Below are 21,989 nucleotides of genomic sequence, written 5' to 3'. Positions count from 1 at the left end.
TTCGTTTTGGGCTTAGAAATAACAATCTGACATATGAATTATGTCTCTACGAAGAGAAAATGCATGAGATGTAACCTGTTTCCACAGGCTATTCTTCAATCAGCCCTATCATCAGTCAGGTCTTTGCATTGTCAGCTCTGTAACTGTAGTGCACGATGCTGCTGAGCCTCATCGATGCCACCGATTAACTTGGAGCAAACTCCTTGCACAGGCGGTCGTATCCCAGGATGTCGCAGTACATCGTGGACTAAAGCAGCAAACTCGTCCTGCAGCAGCTGGAGTTGCCAAACCTTGACTGCTCTCCTCCATAGCAACACCCTGAACACTGAGCAGCAGCCCTTAGACAATACCTTGTGAGTTTGAACTGAGGTCATTCACTGCGGGGGTCCTCTTTTCTCTGTATGTGTGTGCGCGTGTAATTACTGTGTGGGTGCTTGCGCGTGACGGGTGGGGGAGCTGGAAACGCCTTTTCTTCAGCTTTGATGCCAAGTGGCACACAGCATCGGGGACGATACCGTGGCATCTGCGCACTTAAAGCGGACACGTTGAGGAAAAGGTGACATTATTATTTAAAAAAAAAAAAACCACAGGCTGTAATAATTTCAGTGCGGCGCCTGCAGGAGCAGTCCAGCTGCGAAGCTGGAGCTCTGTGAACTAACCTGCATTTTCAAACCGTAGCTTCAGCTCAAATGGAAAAAAAACCTGACGAAGACAACCACACCTTGAACGTAAGACATGAAAAACCATATGGGCCCCAGCCTTTAAATGACTGTGAACGGCATGCATGTGGCAGCCACAAAAACAGCCTTTTTTCCTATCATCATTATTATTTATAACAATAATAATATTAATAGCACCATCATTACCATTATTACTATCACACAAAAATCACAATGGACCAACAGATTTTGGTAATATGGGTCGGAATGTTAAAAATAAGGTCGAATAATTGCTTTTCTTGGCCAGACTTCAGGTCATTTCGATGAAAGGCTTTTTTAGCACAAAGACCAATCCTAAATTAAATGCCCCCAGCCCCTCTGCTGTTTCACATTTAGGCGTTAAGCCACCGCATTTAGACTAACCATACGAGGTTAGCCAGCTCCACTAAAAAAATGATACGTTGAGGATATTACACTGGCTATTTACGAGTTGGATTAGAGTAAAGGCAATTAAATGTCTTACCTTCAGGTTCCGCTTTGAGGTGTGGATAAGGCTGCGGTGTGAGGGGAACCGGGATGAGGCTGTTTCTTGGGTTATTTTCCTGCCTGATAGGTGTGTAGCGTACCGCATATGCGGCTTTTATCATTGCATTGCTCTCACAGTGGAGCAACACACACTCCTCGGTGAGAATAAAATAGACAGAGAGCACTGAGGGCAACTCGGCGGCTTCAGCCTCGGAGAAGGACTTCCTGCTAGCGGACCAACCAAGTACGAGCAGACGGGTTTTAGACAGGTCTAGAGAGAAACGAGTCCAATCAAAATCTAGAACCGAGCCGTAGACCCGCCTCTTGAATACGACGGGAGCTTTCCGCCCTAAAACGGTCATAAAGCGCTCGCGCTGACGAATCGAGACAACAGCGGCGCAGACGTCTCCGCCTTTAACCAATGCTAACTGCCGTGAGGCGGGGCTTCTTCTGAATGACATGGCAAACAGCAAATCGGAGCGCTGGAGCAGGTGCCGTGCGGCGCTCTCGCGCTACAGTAGGGGGATTTGCGCGCTCTTTGTTTACCACTGACTGGCAGCGAGTGTCTGCAGACGCTGATCTGGGATCGGAATCGTTTGACTTCACCTTCAAGCTCAATACAGGGTTTCTTGGAAAGATCTGATTCAAGGTGCCTGATTCAGATCACCCCAAATTTCCAAGAGTAGCACGGTTAGTAAATAAGTAAATATTTACACCAATCATATCAGAGTAATAGCGAGAAACTATGAAATCTCAACTTCTGCTTTAAAATTATATATTTGTTTGCACGCAAAACGTAACGCATATATTAAATAATATTAAATTTGTCAATAAAATAAAATAAATTAAAATAATAGAGAGTCTAGTCCTTGTATTTGTGACTGTAACAATAATACTGTACTGTACAGTACTCTGCTTTGGTAACTACTGTCCATGATGTAAATATGTAAAAATTGTGCTTCTATTCTGTGTCCTGTTCTGTTTGTATAAGTGTGTTTTGGCTGCTGATACAACCAAATTTCCCCTTGTGGTATAATTAAAAGATTATTCTATTCTATTCTATTCTATTCTCTAATACAGACCTACATGTCACAAAATTCCTGAGAACCTTTAGAGAATGCCCCACGAGGAATTACCATAGCATAAGCAGGAAAACTTTCTTTTTCTGTTCAACTTGGCATGTTTTTTTTGTTGTTTTTTTACCCCACCCATTTGTTCATTGGGTGGGGTAGGTTTACACCTATGGGTGATTTAGAGTCACCGGTTAATTCAGTTCCACTAATTGTATGTCTATGGACTGTGGGGGGAAGCCAAAGCACCCAGAGACACACGGAAAGTCAGCAGCCAAATATTGAAGTCAAACTCAGGACCTTCTTGCTGTGAGGCAAAAGCGCTAACCACTGTCCCACCGTGCTGCTTGCTCAATAAAAGAAAAAAAAAGGAAACAAGCTGAACAGCAGTGAATTAATGATTTGCATCAAACCCTTGTTTATATTCCCTAAAAAAAATCATATTTGGTTGACTTGGTTACATTTATCACCCGTGCCACACCTGCTCTGTGTCCTTTTAGTCAGAACACAATTCTTTTCGCGGGCTGTGTTTCTACGTCTGATTCATCAGCAGTGATATAATTTTCATTTAATATTTGAATTTTGATAAGAAAATAAGGGGTAAACATATTAATCAAATTACACTTGATTACTACAGTTTCACTTACATCATAAAGTTTTTTTTCCCCCTTTATAAATAACTCAGTAACTGTTTAGTCACATTTTCTGTAATTGGCTGAAATAATCACTGAAAGTACAACACAAGGAAGATATTCATGTAAAATTGCTGCAGTGGAATGTCCTTTTAAAACATAGGCTAACTGGGTGAAGTACAGAGAGTGCAAGGAGTATAAATAAGGACACACCCAATAATCACAATTGAATCCCCATGTTTTATTTCTTCTATAACACTGTTCTCTTTTTTCTGGAAGTGCTTTGTGCCTGAGGCAGCTCTGAAATTATATATCTAGTGTCTGCTGGAGCAAAAAAAAAGAAAAGAAAAATTTCTCCTCAGAAAATCCCCCCAAATCCTAGAACAGTAGCTTTTGTCGATTTCATATCACTTAATTTATTTAAAAAAGAGGTATTACATTATACTACTCTGTGCTTTACACTATGTATAAAATGTACTGTACTGTGAAAAGTGAATCCAAATCAATCCATCTATTTATTTCTGCTGTGTTGAAAAAGTCCCATCATAGTAAAGTGATGGTGCTGTAAGTTCAAGTTACATTTCATGGAAGTGGATGCAGGGAGAAAATGACATGACCTCCTGTGCAGCCTATAAATAGAAAATGGTAGCCATAATAGAGAAGTGAAAGGGAAGACAGACATGGAACAGCATTAACACTATTTATAAGAGATAATATGTTATCAGTCAGAACACTGCGATCGATGCACTGAAGTTAGCCTGTGCTGTTCCTGCAACACTACTGTGCTTTTATAAAGTTTCATCAGTGATATTAGTCTCCATAATTAGTGCAAAGTGCAAACAACAAGTTTCCAGGTTGTGCGTCAGACAGGCTGATTACTGGTCAACACTCAACACGGCATTGCGGCCCCCACACTTTGCCAACACATGCTGCAATCAAACACTTACATACTGAGGTGGCATTATTTACTCTTAATTATTAATGTTAAAATAAACAGAAATATCTCAGGTGCTTTGTAATATATCTAGAAAGTGCAACTATTACATAGCTTACATTATATTACGGGTAAAAGATTCATTCATCACGGCATGTTTATATGGGGATTTCTCAGTTTTTTTCATCTTAGCACATACTGCACACTAAAAGTGGTCATCTTGCAAATGCACATGATAAAAAAATACAATTCAAGGACATTTTCAACATCATGCAGATGAAGGGACATTTGCAAAATGTCTGCTCTGTTATGAAGGCACCACCTACCACCTAAGGAAATTACATGATTTTATGAGCCAAAAAACTCCCAACAACCCAGATTTAATTTTTTGGGAGTCTGATGTAGTTTCCAGTTGGATCTTCAGTCACTTCTTGCAGAATTGTAGAAATGGAAAGTGAGTGTAGGTCTCCAATGCTATTGCCTTATATTCACTATTCAGTCTGCACCACCAACACTTAAAAGATTACAGTATTATAGCTCAGTTAAAGTGTACAATAATGCAAAAATAGCACACCAAAACAATAGCGAGGCTGCTTTTACAGACATAAGAGATAACAGCATACTTTGATAGTAGCGCCATAAAACAATGCATGGCGATCATCACATCTGGATCACCTGTGTGGTCTGAGACCCTACAATCATGCTATTCCACTCAACACAAAATGTTAAAATCAAGAAAAGTTTACAATCAGTGAACATCTTTTTCTTTGCATCACACATGGAAAAAAGCCAAAAAACAAACAACACAGAGAAAATACATCTACATGGAACAAACATCTCAAAACCGCTGCTAGTTTAAAGCTGTTTCTCCATGTTACTGTTGCTCTGCTTTGGCTTATCTCAAATACATTCTAAGTCCGTGATGTCAAAAAGTGCATAATCCATACTTACCATAAGAAAATAAAAGAACAAAAGTGATAAGTGAGCATCTTAGTGGAATACATTCCTCAGAAGCTGAAACATTACCTCCAACAGAGGTCAAAATCTTCCCGTCATAAAAATTGAGGGTCAATTACATGTGGTAGCCACCATGGGGCGCTGTTGCATACCCTTGTCAGTCAGGTATTAGAGTCAGACTGTGTGCTGTGGTAGTGATGGGCCAGATGTGAGACTTAGCAGTTTTCAATGATTTTGAAAGATTGCCAGGACCAATTAGACAACTAGGTCAGTGTACTAAACCCAACTCACCAAAAGAGTAACACCAAACTTGCTAATGTTCGCACTAAATATTTCTTCCTCTTCTGTAAATAGCGTTTCTTCCTATCCTTTATTGTACACTGGTTTATTCAAGGCTCTCTCTACTATTCTGTCTCCCATCATCATATCAGTTCATTCTCTGAAGTCGGTTTCCTGTCTTTTTGCCTTCCGTTCAGTTGTAGTGGAGATGTTCTGCCATGGATTGCCTCCGGGTCGGTGGGGAGGCAAACTCAAGGTTTTGACCCAGCTCACCGTCGGGGGAGGCAAGCTGCAGAGCTACTTCGTTCTCATAACAGAATGATGACCGTGAACTCTGAATGTATTTCTGCTCGGCCAGATCTTTAGCACTGCAGGAAGGTGTGTTCGGGATTTCATAGGTCCGATGGAAAAATGAGTAATCCACCTGGAAAAAAAGCATAGAGCAGTGACTTTTAATTAAATGCTCAAAAGGCTCAAAATGACAATACAACCCTGCTGATGTTTAGTTGAAGAATGTTTATTGCTGAATAGAAGACGCTACTTCTGAGTGCTTCCTTATTCACCTGCATGTTTGATTTGGCATATTTTTGTATGCTGATGCCTTTCAAGATCCAATCTTAAAGTGACTTTTGTTCTCTCCCAGGAGCAAAACAATACATATGTTATGTAATGTACAATTAGGGCTGATAGAGTTTTACTTTTGCTGAAGCTTAATTTTAAAATCTGTGTAATGCTAAATTTCTGATGCTTTCTGGCTGATGAAGTCTGGCTGTTCTGGATTGCATCATCTCTTGGTTGTTTCTGTGCACAGTCGGGATTCTCAGTCTGCATTTTCACGTGCTTTGTCACATAGGTTGTCAAGCCTTTGGCCAAATATCTAGCTTCTACTTTGCAGACAGCAAGGAAACACACGTTAACACCAAACAACACGTCAACACATGCCAACTATTGAGAGTGAAAACATAACTTCTTGACTGTTATGAACACATTACCATGGTGGTGGTATTTCCCTGCATGTAGCTATGCTTGTTAATGTAAACATGCTGAAAGTAGCAAGTGTAAACACGAAAGTATGCAATCTGAGATATAACAGCAGAATTGAGGGAAGAGAATGACTCATAGCCTTTTCAATTAATGGTAACACAAAATGTTGCAGATTGACTAACTATTACCCAATCAGCAGCTCAGACAGGATTAAGTTGATTATCAAAGACTATCAAAGTTTTAAACATCAACTCCACTCTTTTTTTGGCACCACTGAGGCTTTGCTACTAAATGATAAATGGAGAAACACACTGAATTATATTTAGTTTGCTCAGCTTCACTCCTATTTTATCAAAAAACCTGGTAAAATATATATGACGTCAAGGCTATGCATCAGTGATGACGTAAAATGGTCTTAGATTTAAAGACTGGAAGCTGTGTCAGGATTAAATGGAAAAAAGAGTTTTCTGTCTGTACTTCTGTTTTCACCTGGTAGCCATCTTTCCTCTCAAAGAGCACTGGTTCAAAGCGGTGTCCCCAGAGGATTTCAGTAGCCAGATAGGAGCTGCGGCACTGCGTGGTCATGGCTGTGGCCTCCACCATGCCTTCAAGTATGACCACCACCTCCAGGTCAGAGTCGTTCTCCAGCGTTTTTTGGTCCATCTCAAAGAAAGGCGACTCTTCATTGATTTCATGGACAATTGTTACAGGCGAGACCAAGAAGATGCGGTCAGTGCCGGTGTCAAACCCCACGTTGATGTCCACGTTGTCCAGTGGGAGGTACTCTCCCTCTGGTGTCACCCTTGACTGGGAGCAGGTTTGAAATGTAAAAGTCATTATTTGGTCCATATCACATCCCACATTAGATATTTCAGTTCATTAAGGCTTTTGAGGAAATATTAAAAAGAAAACAGAAAGATTTTTATTATTGGAACAAAGGTTAATTAATTACATCGTGATATCACCTTGAAGGTAACACTTGACATTTTCTAAAGGTAATCTGATGAAAGCATTGTAAATTAATAATCTTACCCTGACCGAATTGTCTAGCATTTGGTTATTATATTCAGCTGAATCTCACTATGCACTTCTTTAGTCACCTTGCCAAGCCATAGGCTTATCACTCACCCAACCTTGCTTTTGAACAATATCCAGTTTTAGCACTCACAATTGTATTCCCTTCATCCTCAAACTTAATCCCATCTGCCCTGCCTAAACTTTGATATGGTCATGCTATTAAAAGAGATCAAATTCTCCACACTGCAGCCAAAATGTGCTACAGATTTTGATCCTACAGAAAATCCTGAGGGAACACACATGCAAACTACAGATATAAGGACAAACATTAGGGTAAACTTCAGTAGTCATAGAAAACAATCACAGAACCCACAGTGATACAGTATACAAGAGGAAATGAGATGACGAAGGACAATGGTCCTTAGTTAAAGAATTGTGGGCAAGTTAATCCATGGTAAATCTTCCTAACCCCTGAGGGAAAATAAAACAAGCTCTCATTAACTACGGTCCACAGAATACGGGCCAGATGGTCTCAGCCCTCTCTCTTTCTCTTTTTTTCCCTCCACTGCTCTATCACAGTAGCAACCTCTATTATTTGGTGCATTCCTGACTTTGACTCCGTTACAATCACCAGATAACTTCTTTGACCTTTTTCATGTCAGGGTTGTTTTCTGGCCTCTTTTTTCATCAGTATGATTATTTGTATTTTTTCCACTTACCTTTAGTAGTTGTGCTCTGACGTGTGCTTCTACCAGGTGGCTTTTGCGTAGGTTTCCGACCCTCCACATCATACAGAGTTTTCCATCTCTCAACGCCACAACAGCAGTGTTGGAGAACACCAGGGTCTCGTTGCGCTTCTTGGGCTTGGCAATCTTTGCCATGACTGCCCCGATGATGAAGGCGTCAATTATGCAGCCCACAATGCACTGCAAAACGACCGCCACCACCGCCAGGGGACATTCTTCGGTCACACTTCTGAAGCCATAACCGATGGATGTCTGCGTCTCCAAGGAGAACAGAAAGGCTGCCATGAAGCTGTTCACCTGGAAGAAGCATGGCTCCTCAACCACTGCCTCTCTATCAGACTCTCCTCCAGAGCCAGCATCTCCTGATCCCGGAGATGAACTTGAGCTGGAGGTAAGCCGAATGGAGAGGTCTCCATGTGCGGAGGCAATGAGCCAGAAGGCAAATCCAAAGAGCAGCCAGGAGAGAACGAAGGAGAGAGTGAAGATGACCAGCATCCATCGCCAGCGGATGTCCACGCAAGTGGTAAAGAGGTCACTGAGGTACCGCTGGCCCCTCTCGCTCATGTTGACAAAGGTGACGTTGCAGCGTCCGTCCTTGCCCACAAAGCGTTGTCGGGGCCGGCGGGTTGAGCGCCTATTGCGCCGGCGGCTGGTAGTGGAGGGGGAAGAGAGTGAATCCTGATCTGATGAAGAACGGCCTTCCCCTCTCCCTCCTACACTACTGCCTCTTCCACTCTTGAGCCCTGAACACATTCTTCCTCCTCTCAACCCACCTTCTCCTTCTGCATCTCCTCCAGCTGACTCTCCAATGGCACCATGCCTCCGGGCATTGTTGGTGTTGCTTTGAAGAGGCAGAGCTTTGCCATTGAGGGCATGGGTCGGAGAGGGGCTGGTTGGGGTCCCTGACCCCGCTGGGCTCCCCCCTCCGCCAGATGTATCTGCAGCACTCTGTGCTAGCCTCATGACCTCCTCCTCCTCCACTGGCCCATCCACCACAGCACTGAAGCGTCGTTTTACACGTGCTGCCCCCATCATCTGCTATGAGTTCTCTGTATTTATAAGTGTGCCTTGTTTATCGATGTAATGAATAAGCACCTCGATACCGTCAGTGAAATTATGTGTGGTGTTAATGTCACAGTCAGTCTCTTTTAATACAGAGATAATTGTAGGTCCATGGCACCCAATGGTAACCAGAGGATAACACCCTCCAAGGCCATTGGTCAATCACTTTCTTCAGTGTCTCTTCCACAACTTTTTATTCTGTTACTCCGTACAGTCAGTCCTTTCAGTAATGGATTCCCAGCAAGCTAATGGGCTTTCTTGTAGTGTGAGTTCAGTAACAACCAATGACCTTAAATCACAGTCACTTTAGTGAAAGGAGGTGAGCTGAAAAGAATGACTTCAATAGCAGCCCAAAGAGTCCAACTCTGTGATCTGCAAAATTTCATTTGACAAGGAGTGGTAGAGCTGGGCTAACTTTGACATACATCAGAAAAACATGCAGGATTGGTTCTATATAGTTGAAAACACTAAAAGGATAGTCTTGAGGTTTTTTGCTTGAGCAGGACTCATTTGATAAACACTTCAAAAAATATAAGCTGATAATGCAATGGAGCAAGACAATGGGATAGAAATGTGATGATATACAACGTACGCAGAGAACACAAAGCCAAATTCAGGTCAAACAGTATGATAACTTCCAACATGCAGTTGAAACAAGAAAGAAACATGCCAATTCTTACGATCAAACTTCTCTCCACTTTCACAACCACTTGAGAAGGGCATGAGGAAAAAGACAATACAAAACCATCAAATCTCTACTGTTATTATTTATCATTCATAATTCATTGCCAAGATATCTTGATTCGGCTGGCTTAAGCTATTCTCATCACTTTTTTTTCACAGATAAAGGAAATACAACTTTTGTTCCCAACACCAGGGACCCAACTGAAAAAAAAACATGATTTGTTTGCCATTTCTTTTCCAATCATGTCACTGCCTTTACAATTTCACATGTTCTTTTTAAGTGTCTGCAAAACTGTTTAATGGCCATTGTCAGATTCTCAAAGAAGTATTTTGTGCACTGCCTCCTGGATAATATTGGCCAATAACTACATTTACAGCCACAACAAAGATATACCTCAACACAGCTCAGCGTTAGGGCTGAGAAATCACCTACGCCTGACAACAGATTAGAAAAAATGAAGAAAACAACAGAGGATGATTATTTTGACTATCTCTAAACTTACTTAGCTTTACGTGGAAGATTTATAAAGAGTCAAAAGTTGAGAACAGCAATCACCTGATTTGATCTGTTTTCTGCAGAGGTCAAGCTCCAGAGTTCACAGGTCAGGTGTATGTCTAAGCAGGAGGCTGTAACAGTTTTTGTGCCTTGTAGACTCTTACTTGGCATCCCTGTTTGAACCAGATCACGAAGGCTATTTGAGCATCAAAGAGGTTCCTCAAATAAAAAGTTATTTGCAGATATTAAAAAAAAGGAAAAAAAAAACAAAAACAAAAAACATCAGCATGCTAGAGAATCTTTAAAGTGAACCACAAGTTATCAACTAATGAGCATGCAAAAGTATACAAAATCATCAATATATCGAAATGATTACTAAAGGCTTAAGTTAAGCAAGAAAAACATGCAAATACATCTGATAATGAAAAGGATGCGCTTGTAATATTATCATTTACCTTGCCCAATCATTCCCAGAGACCCTTACAACTGAATCCTGACAGAGTGTAAAGATCATGCAACCCATAATCATTTAGTAACCAGTGAACAAAATCAGTTACTCAACCATAACCGTGCACTGCTGAAGGTACAGAGAGAACAGCAAAGCAAGAAGCAAGAGCTGTTGCTATAACTTTCCAAATACAGAGCAAGTCATTGCATCCAACCAGTAAAAGCAGGGTAAACAAAAAGTCTACAACAAATGAAAATGGGGGAAGAGATCCCTCCTGAAGTGAGAAGTAACATAGGGGTTCATCTTTGCTTGAGTGTTGGCCTCCTTTTTTGACACATGTTCAGTGAGAGCACTGAGCTTTGTTGATCTGAGGGAAGGGAAGAGTCACAGAAGAAGGAAATGAAAGAGTCTGCTTCTTATTCCGTTTCCCTTATTGAGGTTTCGGTGACTGTTCTGTATCCCTTTATGTTTGGATCATCACGCCTAACCCACTGCAGACTTAAAAAAGAAATTTTTAAGAAACAAACAGAAAGGAGAATATAAATGTGAAGGAAGTATCAGCACTAGTTTAAATTATCATGTTGCCAAGTCAAAAGGCAATGAGAAGCTAAACTGCTAAAATCTTGTTTGTCGATCAGACACTTACCTTTGTTAGTGTATCCCTCTGGTTTATCAAATGCAGTTCATTGGTTGCTTTTTTGTGGATAGTGTTAAGATGAAAAATCAGACCTTCTTGTAGCTTGACCCAGATGTACCTATCAGAGAAAAAGAGAAGAGAAACAAAGAGAAAAATGCATGTTTATATCCGCATGTTATGCAGCAATATTTGCAGCGACCATTAAAATGTATCCACCATTAAAAAATGTAAAAAACACAACACAAGAAGTAGCTCACTTATTTATACTTACAGAGGCAACTGAGAGGCCTATCTGCTAATCATCTGAAGTCTTGCAAATAGCTACTTGTGTTATAGAAAGAAATGGTAGAATATACTAAGTAATTGCATCTAACAAATGTCAACCCACTGGAAATTCTCAGCCTAACTTTAAACTATGACTTGAGTTTTCTAATTAGCCAATCACATGGTAGTAACTGAATGCTTTTAGGCTTGTGGACAGGATTGAGATGAGCTGCTGATGTTCAAACCGAGTATCAGAATGGGGAAGAAAGGTGATTTAAGTGACTTTGAATGTGACATGGTTGTTGGTGTCAGATCGGCTGGTGAGCATTTCAGAAACTGCTGATTTGCTGGAATTTTCCAGTCATCTCAAAGATTTACAGAAAATGTCCAGAAAAAGAGAAACTAACCAGCGAGCAGCATTTCTCTGGGTGAAAATTCACTGTTAATACCCAAGGTCAGAGAAGAATAGCCAGACTTAAAATAACTAAATAACCACTTGTTATGACCACAGTATGCAGAAGAGCATGCACAGCACGTCAAATCTTGAAGCAGATTGGGTATAGTGGCAGAGGACCAAACTGGATGCTGTCAGCAAAGAACAGGAAACTGAGGCTACGGTTCATATACCCTCACCAAAATCAGGCAACTTCCATTTGCAAGATTGGAAAAATGCTGCCTGCTCTGGTGAGTCTTAATTTCTGCTGCGATATTCAGATGGTAGGGTCACAAGTTAGCATAAACAACATGAACCATGCATCTATCTTGCCTTATGTCAGCAACTCAGGTTGCTTGGTGATGTAAATGGTGTGAGGGATATTTTCCTGGCACACTTGGAACCAAATGAGAACCATTTAATTGCCACAGTCTAGATTAGTCTGGTTGCTGATCATAAGCATCACTTTATTGAAACAGTGTAACCATCTTCTTATTCACATCATTAATAAGCGGCCATCAAATCTGCAGCAACTGTGTGATGCTGACATGTCCATATGAAGCTAAATCTCTAATAATGTTTCTAGCATCTTGTTGAATTTATGCCACGAAGAATTAAAGCAGATCTGAAGGCAAAAGGGATCCAACTCAGAATTAGCAAGGTGTAACTAATGAAGTGGCAGATGAGTCTATATTAGTATGCAAAAAGCTGTGCATAAGCAATTAAAAATAAGTCAGTACCATTGATGGAGCTCTGATACCATGATTTACTCTTGTGATGCTTGAATATAAAGAGCAGTGGCTCCAGTTTAATAGGGTGAGCTATACTGCAGAATGTGACATTTATTTAAAAAAGCAGGAATAAAGAAAGAAGTCATTAAGTTCATAATAACACTTAATTCATCAATGTTCAGCAATGATATTATTGTTTTTGTAACCTACTGGTAACAGCACCTGAAGATGAAAATACAGATCAAATAGACAAGACAAAGTTCACATAGCTAGTTTACTGCAATTGTTAGACATCTATCTGCAGCCTTGAAAAACTCACTACAAGCTACATGTAGTCCACTTTCAGAATTAATGCAGGAGAAGTAATCACTCCTGCAGCACAATCATCCCCACTGAGAAATATTCACCTCATTTCCAACACGATGCCAGCTACAACAACAATTATAAATGCACATTAGCATTTATGTTAAAAGGTAATAATCTGGTGCAATACAGAAAACTTCCACTGAAAGTACAAAGGAACAACAGAGGGACACCAAATATACTAATATGACAGTATGTGTCAGTATGAGTATCATCCTGCTTTGAGAGCTGCATCCAAATGCGTCTTTATGCTCCTGGCACATCCTCATGTAGAAACTGATATATAACATGTGACTGCAACACTGTGGAAATTGTTCGAACGCCAGACTGAAATCAAAATGAACCCTAAAGTCTTTTATGGTCAAATTTTACACCAAACTGCACACTAACATTATGATAATGTGATTTACGATTTACATGCTTATGCTGCCCAGTGTTTACTTAATAAAGAAATAACCCAGTAGGCAGTCCTGACCTTCATACTTCTACTGTAACTCGTGCCAACCAAAGAACAAGTTCTCACATCGGCTATCTCTGGGCTGACTTGTCATTTGATGACTCGCAACAGCCACTGGAGTAGGCGATGAGAGAGGCGTGCATGTGGCTGATATGAGAGTGTATGTATCGTTGTGTTGCCTAACCTTATCGTGTTGAGGTGCCAAATATCTCAAATGATTCCTCATACAAGAGCATTCATGGAGGGCTATGTGGGAAAATTACATGTGTGAAGTTGTTGCTTCCAGAGAAGCATCTCATCTGCAGCCCTGCAGCTGGGCAACGTGATCAGACTAATCATCTCTGTCAGTCCTTTGACCAAACAAATCCAAAAAGCCATTCGGAGTAGACATCAGTGAAGAAGAACATAAAAAATAAAAAACTGTGTAACTGTACAAAACTGTTATCCTATTGGATAGACATGGAGTATGGAAAGAAAACTGGGAATGTCTTTGAAAATGGACCCTTCATCTCTACTTCCAGGATATCAAAAATTGTTAAAGCCTGCTCGAATGGGTGTTATGATGTCCTTCCATATACTGTAAAGAAAAACATTTTTATGTCTTGGAAAGTCTTTCCGCTGGTATATTTGACTTGCTTGTTGCATTCAAGGGAAAAGTTTTTGCTTTGCTAACTCTTGAGTCATTTCGGTGGTTTGAAATCTCATCAGCGACTGCAAACCTTTGGTGCCTGTTTACAACAAGGTCACTGCTGATCACATCTGTCACTGCTTGGTTTGATTCATACAGACCAGGTGTTGTGTTGTGCTGAGCCATTTGTTGTAACAATAAATACAATATAGATATATTTTTTTAAATTCTCCTGTGATATTAACTTTTTTAATTAAGCAAACAAAGAGAAACCTTACAGAAATACCAGCATATGTAACTGTAGCATCAAAATGATAACCCAACAACTTTCGTAATAATGTCCTTTATAATCTAGGGAGTGTTAGACTGTTAATAATGACATTTTGAGCATATCCACAGGTTGTTAGTGCTTGGAATAGCTTTGATCTCAACATTAACCCACTGACTTGACAGAACAGGTGCTTTAATGATTGCATTTATCGTTCCCGTGCAGGACCACACTAATCCACTCTCACCACCTACTTTTCTGTGCTTTCTTTCACACCAGGTCTCTCATGATTTATTTTGCCGGTCTCTGGCACCTCCCCTGTCCCCGTTCTATCCAGATTATCTTGGCATATTAAAGTGTTATGTGGCCAGATTAGATTTGCAAAGGATATGATTCGACTGTCATTGAAAGATGTATTGAATAAACTTCACGTTGCAGTACCATAAGTATTTTTGCCTCTTCTGGTACACGGCTGAGCCGCCCTATTTCCTTTTTTCTTCAAGAAAACAATGAGCCAGAAATTTTTGGTCTTTAAGGTATTTAGGTTTTATCACCATTGTGAATACAGCATACAACACAGAACCTAGTGAGCCTCTACATTGTGAAGCCACAGTAATATAGAGGGACATCAATAAGTCATATTGATCAATGGAGGTCAGAAACCAGGACACGGATTGGGTCTTTGTCCCTCTCTCGCAACATCCCTTGGCTCATTGTCAAGCCATTTTCTCTCCATGTCTTTTATTTAGGCTTAATTTATATATGAAACCTCACAATGCAAGGCAGATTTTAATCATGTTCTATATGCACAAAGAAATTTCTCCAGAAAATCTATAAGCAAAGCCTGAAAATATAAGTACGTAAATGCACAACACTGCTGTGACCTTTTTTCCAGATCTAATCAATAATTTATGTTACAATAGCTACAGCTGGCAGGTGTTCACATTACCAAACAGTAACAGTTACATCAGAATATTAAGTAATATTATAATTGAGAAAGAACTGGGATTAAACCTGGATTTATAATGAGGGGGTGCCCTGTGGTCATAAGTGGTCATCAGCAACAGGAAAGGGAAAATTCAGCATGTACAAGAATTAATCTTACAGATATCTTTGCAGTTTCTTGTTATTTGTGTTATTTAAATGCAGTTATTTCTATGACAAAAACTTCTTTGAGAGAATGGAAATTCCTTCTCTGCAGAAAAAAAAACCCTACAGAAATGCTATTTTGGAATAAAAAAGGTCATCTATGGGGAGATTTTTAGTAAAAATGATTTGACAGACTGTATATAAAATATAACTGTCTGCTTTGAATGTGTGCGTGCAAAACAAACAGCTACTCATAGGACAAGTCTGTTAGTATATATTTGTGCCAAAGATGCAAGAGAAAGAGAGAAGCAAAATATATGAAATAGTTAACATGGCTTTAATACACGATGCTATAACTTTGCATTAACTAGCCATGAATTTATTATGATATTAAACTGAAATTAAATAAGCTTGCTCCACAGTTCAGTTTTAACTTGAGCTTTTTCAAGTAAACATCTCCTTAAAAACAAATGGATCAAATGCATTTCAGCAGAATAAGGGGAGCATAGAGAACATTGGACAGGTGGTGTTACTGTGTTGTCTGATTCATGTTTACACTGATGGAGAAAGACGTGAGGCTGAACATTTCCTAATGATCCCCAAGAGTAACCGTGCTCTGAATATACACTATGGGACCCCAGCCCATATTAACCTTTAAGTAAGATCACTGCTTGACTCATAGTAAACAGTTTTAACAGGGGACATAGGAGTTCATACTTTTTCCTGGATCCTACCTTACCTGCAGTGCAGCCAGACTGCTAACATTTCAGCTGGAGCTAATGAATTTTTAAATGTATGTCAGGAGAAAAAGACCCTTAAAATTTGGAACATTGTTTTCCAGTAAAAGAGATGTTTTACTGTGCACAGCTAGGGTGAAGTAGTTACCAATTTTCTGCCAGCCAATGTGCACACACCCTGCTACAGCAGCATCTGATCATAAGCACAAGCATGTGATCATCCTGGCATTCAGCCTTATTCCATCTAATTGAAAATTTACTGCTTCCGGTCCTCGCTCAGCTGTTCGCTGTGACAGAGGTCATTGTGTGATGACAACCAAATGTTAATCTCGGAGTTAAGACAGCGCATAAAGCAATGTGGTGGTTAAAACGCAACACAGCACTTTTCTAATTAAGAAAATACTCAGAAGGCTGAAAAGCATGCAGACAGGACCGATAATGTTAGAACCAACATCAGTATGTTCACACTGCTTCTAATCCCCCATTTTATCTTATACATATTATATTAAAACAAAAAAATGACTGCCCCATACTGGAGAGAAATCTAAAAATGGTGTTGTACCCTGCCACCGCTAATACACATGACCCCACACGTGCAGACATACCCCGGCATCCAATGAATATGCAGAGCTTTAACTGATCTGTTCAAAGCACAAACAACGATTCAGTGAGGCCATATGCAGTAAAGGCGACACTATACAGGGAGTGCAGAATTATCAGGCAAGTTGTATTTTTGAGGAATAATTTTATTATTGAACAACAACCATGTTCTCAATGAACCCAAAAAACTCATTAATATCAAAGCTGAATGTTGTTGGAAGTAGTTTTTAGTTTGTTTTTAGTTTTAGTGTGTGATGGAGCATTGTCCTGCATGAAAATCATGTTTTTCTTGAAGGATGCAGACTTCTTCCTGTACCACTGCTTGAAGAAGGTGTCTTCCAGAAACTGGCAGTAGGACTGGGAGTTGAGCTTGACTCCATCCTCAACCCGAAAAGGCCCCACAAGCTCATCTTTGATGATACCAGCCCAAACCAGTACTCCACCTCCACCTTGCTGGCGTCTGAGTCGGACTGGAGCTCTCTGCCCTTTACCAATGCAGCCACGGGCCCATCCATCTGGCCCATCAAGACTCACTCTCATTTCATCAGTCCATAAAACCTTAGAAAAACCAGTCTTGAGATATTTCTTGGCCCAGTCTTGACGTTTCAGCTTGTGTGTCTTGTTCAGTGGTGGTCGTCTTTCAGCCTTTCTTACCTTGGCCATGTCTCTGAGTATTGCACACCTTGTGCTTTTGGGCACTCCAGTGATGTTGCAGCTCTGAAATATGGCCAAACTGGTGGCAAGTGGCATCTTGGCAGCTGCACGCTTGACTTTTCTCAGTTCATGGGCAGTTATTTTGCGCCTTGGTTTTTCCACACGCTTCTTGCGACCCTGTTGACTATTTTGAATGAAACTCTTGATTGTTCGATGATCACGCTTCAGAAGCTTTGCAATTTTGAGACTGCTGCATCCCTCTGCAAGATATCTCACTATTTTTGACTTTTCTGAGCCTGTCAAGTCCTTCTTTTGACCCATTTTGCCAAAGGAAAGGACGTTGCCTAATAATTATGCACACCTGGTATAGGGTGTTGATGTCATTAGACCACACCCCTTCTCATTACAGAGATGCACATCACCTAATATGCTTAATTGGTAGTAGGCTTTCGAGCCTATACAGCTTGGAGTAAGACAACATGCATGAAGAGGATGATGTGGACAAAATACTCATTTGCCTAATAATTCTACACTCCCTGTACTACAGTCAACGTGTAGGATACATACATTATATGAATGAAGAGTCAAACTGCAGCTTAAAATCGTTATTGTTTATTCTTATAAACTAAAAATAATCCTCTTCAGCTATCGGATAATGTGCAACACCATCTCCTACCTCCATCTCCTCCAACCGACAATCATAACATGCACCCCAGCAACATGCCAGTGCTAGTTCAATTTCAAGAACCTCTAAGACTAATACAACGATTAAGAACAGGAGAGTAAAATTACAGGATACTTTTAGATAAGGCAACAAACAACGATAATATTGTGACATAAATGCAGAAAACAGGAAGAGAAGCTTTATCAAAAATGTCAGAAATAGCATCAAATACATATTTTAATATTTTTAGTGAATCATCCTGCTGACATTAATTAATTAATTCTTATTTTTGATAACTGGTGATATGCTGTAATCTACAAAAGGAATCAAAACGTAACATCTGTAAACAGGTGTGTGTGTGTGTGTGTGTGTGTGTGTGTGTGTGTGTGTGTGTGTGTGTGTGTGTGAAATTACCAACAAGGAGGTTCTACCTAAATATACCGTCAAGCTGCATTGTGTGAGGTGAGCACAGGGTTGGAGCTTGACCCATGATGGGGAGAAATACTGAGCCACATTAACATCTGATTGTTTCCTTTTTCTCTCCCCTGTAACTTTCATTTCTCCCAACTTTATGGATGTTGCTGACGTATCTATCCGTCAATATCTTTTCACTATAAGAAACAAAATGCCAACTTTCAGTGCTATTTATGCACTGATCAGTTGTCTTAGTTTCCTTTACAGTCACCTAAAGGTCTTTAATGCTGTTTAAAAATTTAATCGGCTGGTGAAGAAAATGTTATCTCATAATCCCTTACTTTGGTCCAACCTGCGGTCCGACCACGTGCCACCCTCAAAAATCCTGATCCATGCCATGTCACTTTAACGTTGCTGTACCTACCAGTGCTGCCAGAAAATAAACCTGGTTGGAAATGATGGAGGCTGCATGTGTTTCACATTTGTACTCGTTTGTTGTTAAGTATTGCCTCATTTCAAAGCCTTAAAAAAATACAGATGTGTTTCCTATCAGGTTATGACTCACAAAGGCAGAAAAGGATTAAAGTTTGGGTGCTCAAGGCAAACTTATCTCTCTGACATTGTTCGTTTTTCTTAAAAAACAAAACAAAACATTGGCTTCTTTATTTATTCCTCCAGTAATCCTCCAGTTCTGCACATTGTGAATTAAGGTGAAAATAAATTTAAATTCGAGATTTGACTATAAAACATCACACAGTGGTTTAAACCTGACACAGATATTTAAAGGTGCAGAAATGTGAGGGTTTTCAGAGTATTACAGTACGAAATAATATAAATATCGACAACTAAAATTACAGGCTGTTTGTAATCATAATTAGTGTCTGCGAACTTCCTTCAATCAGCAAAATTTAAGGAAAAGCAAAATTCAATCAGCACTTACCCTCTGCTGACAGCGTCCTCCCATGAAACCAGCGCCACGTCAGTTTGGTGCTTCGGGTTGTTTCCTTATTAAACCAGCCGCTGTTTGGTTATTTTTTTTAATGATTAATAGCCGCTGCGCGAGCTGACCCGTGCTGGCGCTCTGTCCGCGAGCCCTCAGGTCGCTGTTGTGCGCGTCCACCCTGCCGTGCTGTGCGCTCCCAACTAGACACGAGCACGCGCCTCGCCGGAATGCCGGAGTGACCTTGTCACACCAGCCTCAGAATTACAGTTTATATGGGTAATATCCCAACATATAGAACCCAAACACCGATTATTTTTTACATTCAAGTTATTTTTAGTGTTTTTATTATTACACGAATAGCTAGTTAAACAAGGAAGTTATTATTCTTTTTTTTTTTAAATAATAAACTCAGCTCATTTAACCTTATAAGGAGGCCAAGAAGTGATCCATGCCATAAGTTGCTGCTCTGCTGTAGCCGATGGGATCCTGATAAAATAAACTAAAAATAAAACAATCTATTTGTAATCCCTCTTTTTGGCTTTTTGTGTGTAGGAGACTTGTATTTTAAGTTAAATTTACAATAATTTAAGTAGAAAATGTGATCATTTTTAGATTATTACAAAGAACAAAGTATTATTTTTTATGGTTATACTGATTATTTTTATGTTATATATATTTTTTACATTTTGGCTTGCATTAAAAGTGTCTTCTGTCTTTAATTTTAAACATTACAAAAAAAAAATCAAAAATAAATATCTGAAAGTAAATTGTAGGGACAGACAGAGAGCATCAGACAGTGACTATGTAACCGGAGTATTGAGTTTACTAGTTTGTGTGCGTCCGTGCATGTGTGTGAGTGTGTGTTTGTGCGTTTGCCTTTACTAATCTGATTTAATCTCAGTTAAGGAGGCCAAGAAGTGACCCATGTCATAAGCTCAGTCATTCTATGGAAACGGGGATCAGATTTTGGGGCAACAGCCAGAACAATCAACTGCATCCAACCAACGTGAGCCCATACACCTTTGGATGTTTTAAACCTAATGGTGTTCATTTATCTGCCTCACACGGCCACTGCTGAAGCTGTCTCGACAAGTATATGCAGTGGAAAATCAAAATGTCCTGACAAGTGAAAATGTTTAGTCAATGTATTATACATGTTGTATGTACAAAGTGTGTCTACAGAGTGTGTCTTTTTAAAAATAGGATAAGCGCTGGTGTAAAAACACTGTTGTAACTGTAATTGACCCATGGAAAACTCTCCGGGAGGAGGGGGGAAGAGTCACGCAGAAAGAGGGTGACGTGGGACGGCATGGTGATGTCAGGCTTTGCAAACTATCAGAAAAACACGAGTTTTAGAAAGAAACTCCAGGTTTTTATTAAGACAACAGAACATTGGTTTCAAAATTAATTTAAAGACATTTCTTTGCAATTTGGTGCCTTTTTAATGTGGTTCCTGGGCTTGCCCTTTTGGCCTTTGTGTTTAAAAGGCACAGACATCTGCTAATTCAAATAATCTTTGATGGTTATGGGTGTTAAAATGACATCATAACCATCTCGCCCTTCTCTCTGCTCTGTCCTCTTTCCATATAAACAATATTTTTAAAAGCCTGAAAATAGATAAATACATGTCAAACGGTCTTCTGGATCTTTTTGTGTTGTGTTATGATGCTGGTAAATTGTTGCAGCTGTTGTGGCTTAAAACAAACAGCGAGGAGAAATATGTACATCTGGAACAAAACTTTGCCTTTTACTTGTTTGGCAAGTAATGGTGCATTAAACCACCAGCAGTGCTCATTTCTGACTGCTAAACAGTGAGCCAACATTTCCACTGTTTAGCTTCAAATATGGCTTAGCTTCAGACACTGATATTTATTGTACAACAGTGATTTGGAAAGGTGATGGGGTGCTTGCTTGACTTTGGTTTTTACAGTTTGGAGGGAAATGTCTGCAGCAGGCTTGCAGTGTGAGAAGGAGAGCGACCACATATCTGAGGCTCAGGCAAATACTGCTTTAGCATGCTGGTTTGTTCCCACTGAAGGGTTGCATAATTAGCCTGTTATATTATTATTGGATGGATGCATGGCGTTGCAGTACTGAATCTAAGCCACCAGTGGGCAGATTAAAACAATTTTTGCATCCATCAACCAACCTGCACTTTAAATGACTTAAAAGCTTTATACCCTAAACTGGTTTTTTAGCTAATCAGACTACAGGGCTGCTAATTGACCAGGGGCAACACACACCTGGTTTCTGAGAGTGTAATTACAGGGGAAGATTTCAAATGAGCAGCTGTGCAGACACTAAAAGAGAAAAGCTTCACACCTTAGGTGTTTTATGACTTGAAAGAAGCTAGACAGACAGAAAATATCCCTACTTACACTTTTGTTTTCACAGAAATGCTTTTAAAGTTACGTGCTATTGTCTGTAACATGTGGATTGTTATTGAGCGTTTTCTCTGTAACACCTACAACATCTCATATGATGGCATTACTAAACAATCCCGCTTGCAAAGCAACAGTCCAATTCCCGGCTGGCTGCTATGATAACGTTCCACATGTGCCTGTGAAAGGCTGATCTGATTTCTGCAGATGGAGGAGCAAACTCCGGCTCAGTG

General features: G+C 40.0%; 2 protein-coding genes across 16 annotated transcripts in view; both read right to left on the bottom strand.

Annotated features, from left to right (window-relative positions):
* The window catches only part of myh14 (myosin, heavy chain 14, non-muscle), a 33,549-nt gene extending 32,095 nt beyond the window's left edge, over nt 1–1,454 (bottom strand). For 2 of the 10 annotated variants that reach the window (XM_082552405.1, XM_082552403.1), the window contains exon 1: nt 1,183–1,454. The gene's annotated coding sequence lies outside the window, so the exon portion shown is untranslated. The remainder of the gene's footprint in view (nt 1–1,182) is intronic. The other 8 variants (XM_082552402.1, XM_082552404.1, XM_082552411.1 and 5 more) reach the window with 7 other exon arrangements.
* A 1,652-nt stretch (nt 1,455–3,106) lies between these two features.
* Nucleotides 3,107–19,569, bottom strand: kcnj14 (potassium inwardly rectifying channel subfamily J member 14). Of its 6 annotated transcripts, none has more exons than XM_082552076.1 (6): nt 19,373–19,569; nt 11,140–11,248; nt 10,106–10,991; nt 7,777–9,574; nt 6,530–6,847; nt 3,107–5,480 (listed from the first exon to the last, which is right to left on the bottom strand). In XM_082552076.1, exons 4-6 carry the CDS (start codon nt 8,836–8,838, stop codon nt 5,250–5,252), a joined length of 1,611 nt encoding a protein of 536 aa, XP_082408202.1. In that variant the 5' UTR covers nt 8,839–9,574; nt 10,106–10,991; nt 11,140–11,248; nt 19,373–19,569; the 3' UTR covers nt 3,107–5,249. The 6 variants fall into 6 exon arrangements, with proteins under 6 accessions (XP_082408202.1, XP_082408203.1, XP_082408200.1 ...); XM_082552077.1 differs by having other exon boundaries at nt 7,777–10,218; nt 10,501–10,991; XM_082552074.1 differs by having other exon boundaries at nt 7,777–10,991.
* Between the last annotated feature and the right edge of the window lie 2,420 nt (nt 19,570–21,989).

Source organism: Aulonocara stuartgranti, assembly GCF_965226115.1.
Source record: "Aulonocara stuartgranti genome assembly, chromosome: 11".
Classification (NCBI taxonomy): domain Eukaryota; kingdom Metazoa; phylum Chordata; class Actinopteri; order Cichliformes; family Cichlidae; genus Aulonocara; species Aulonocara stuartgranti.
The sequence above is the reverse complement of the archived record's forward strand: the minus strand, read 5'-3'. Positions and strand labels throughout refer to the sequence as shown.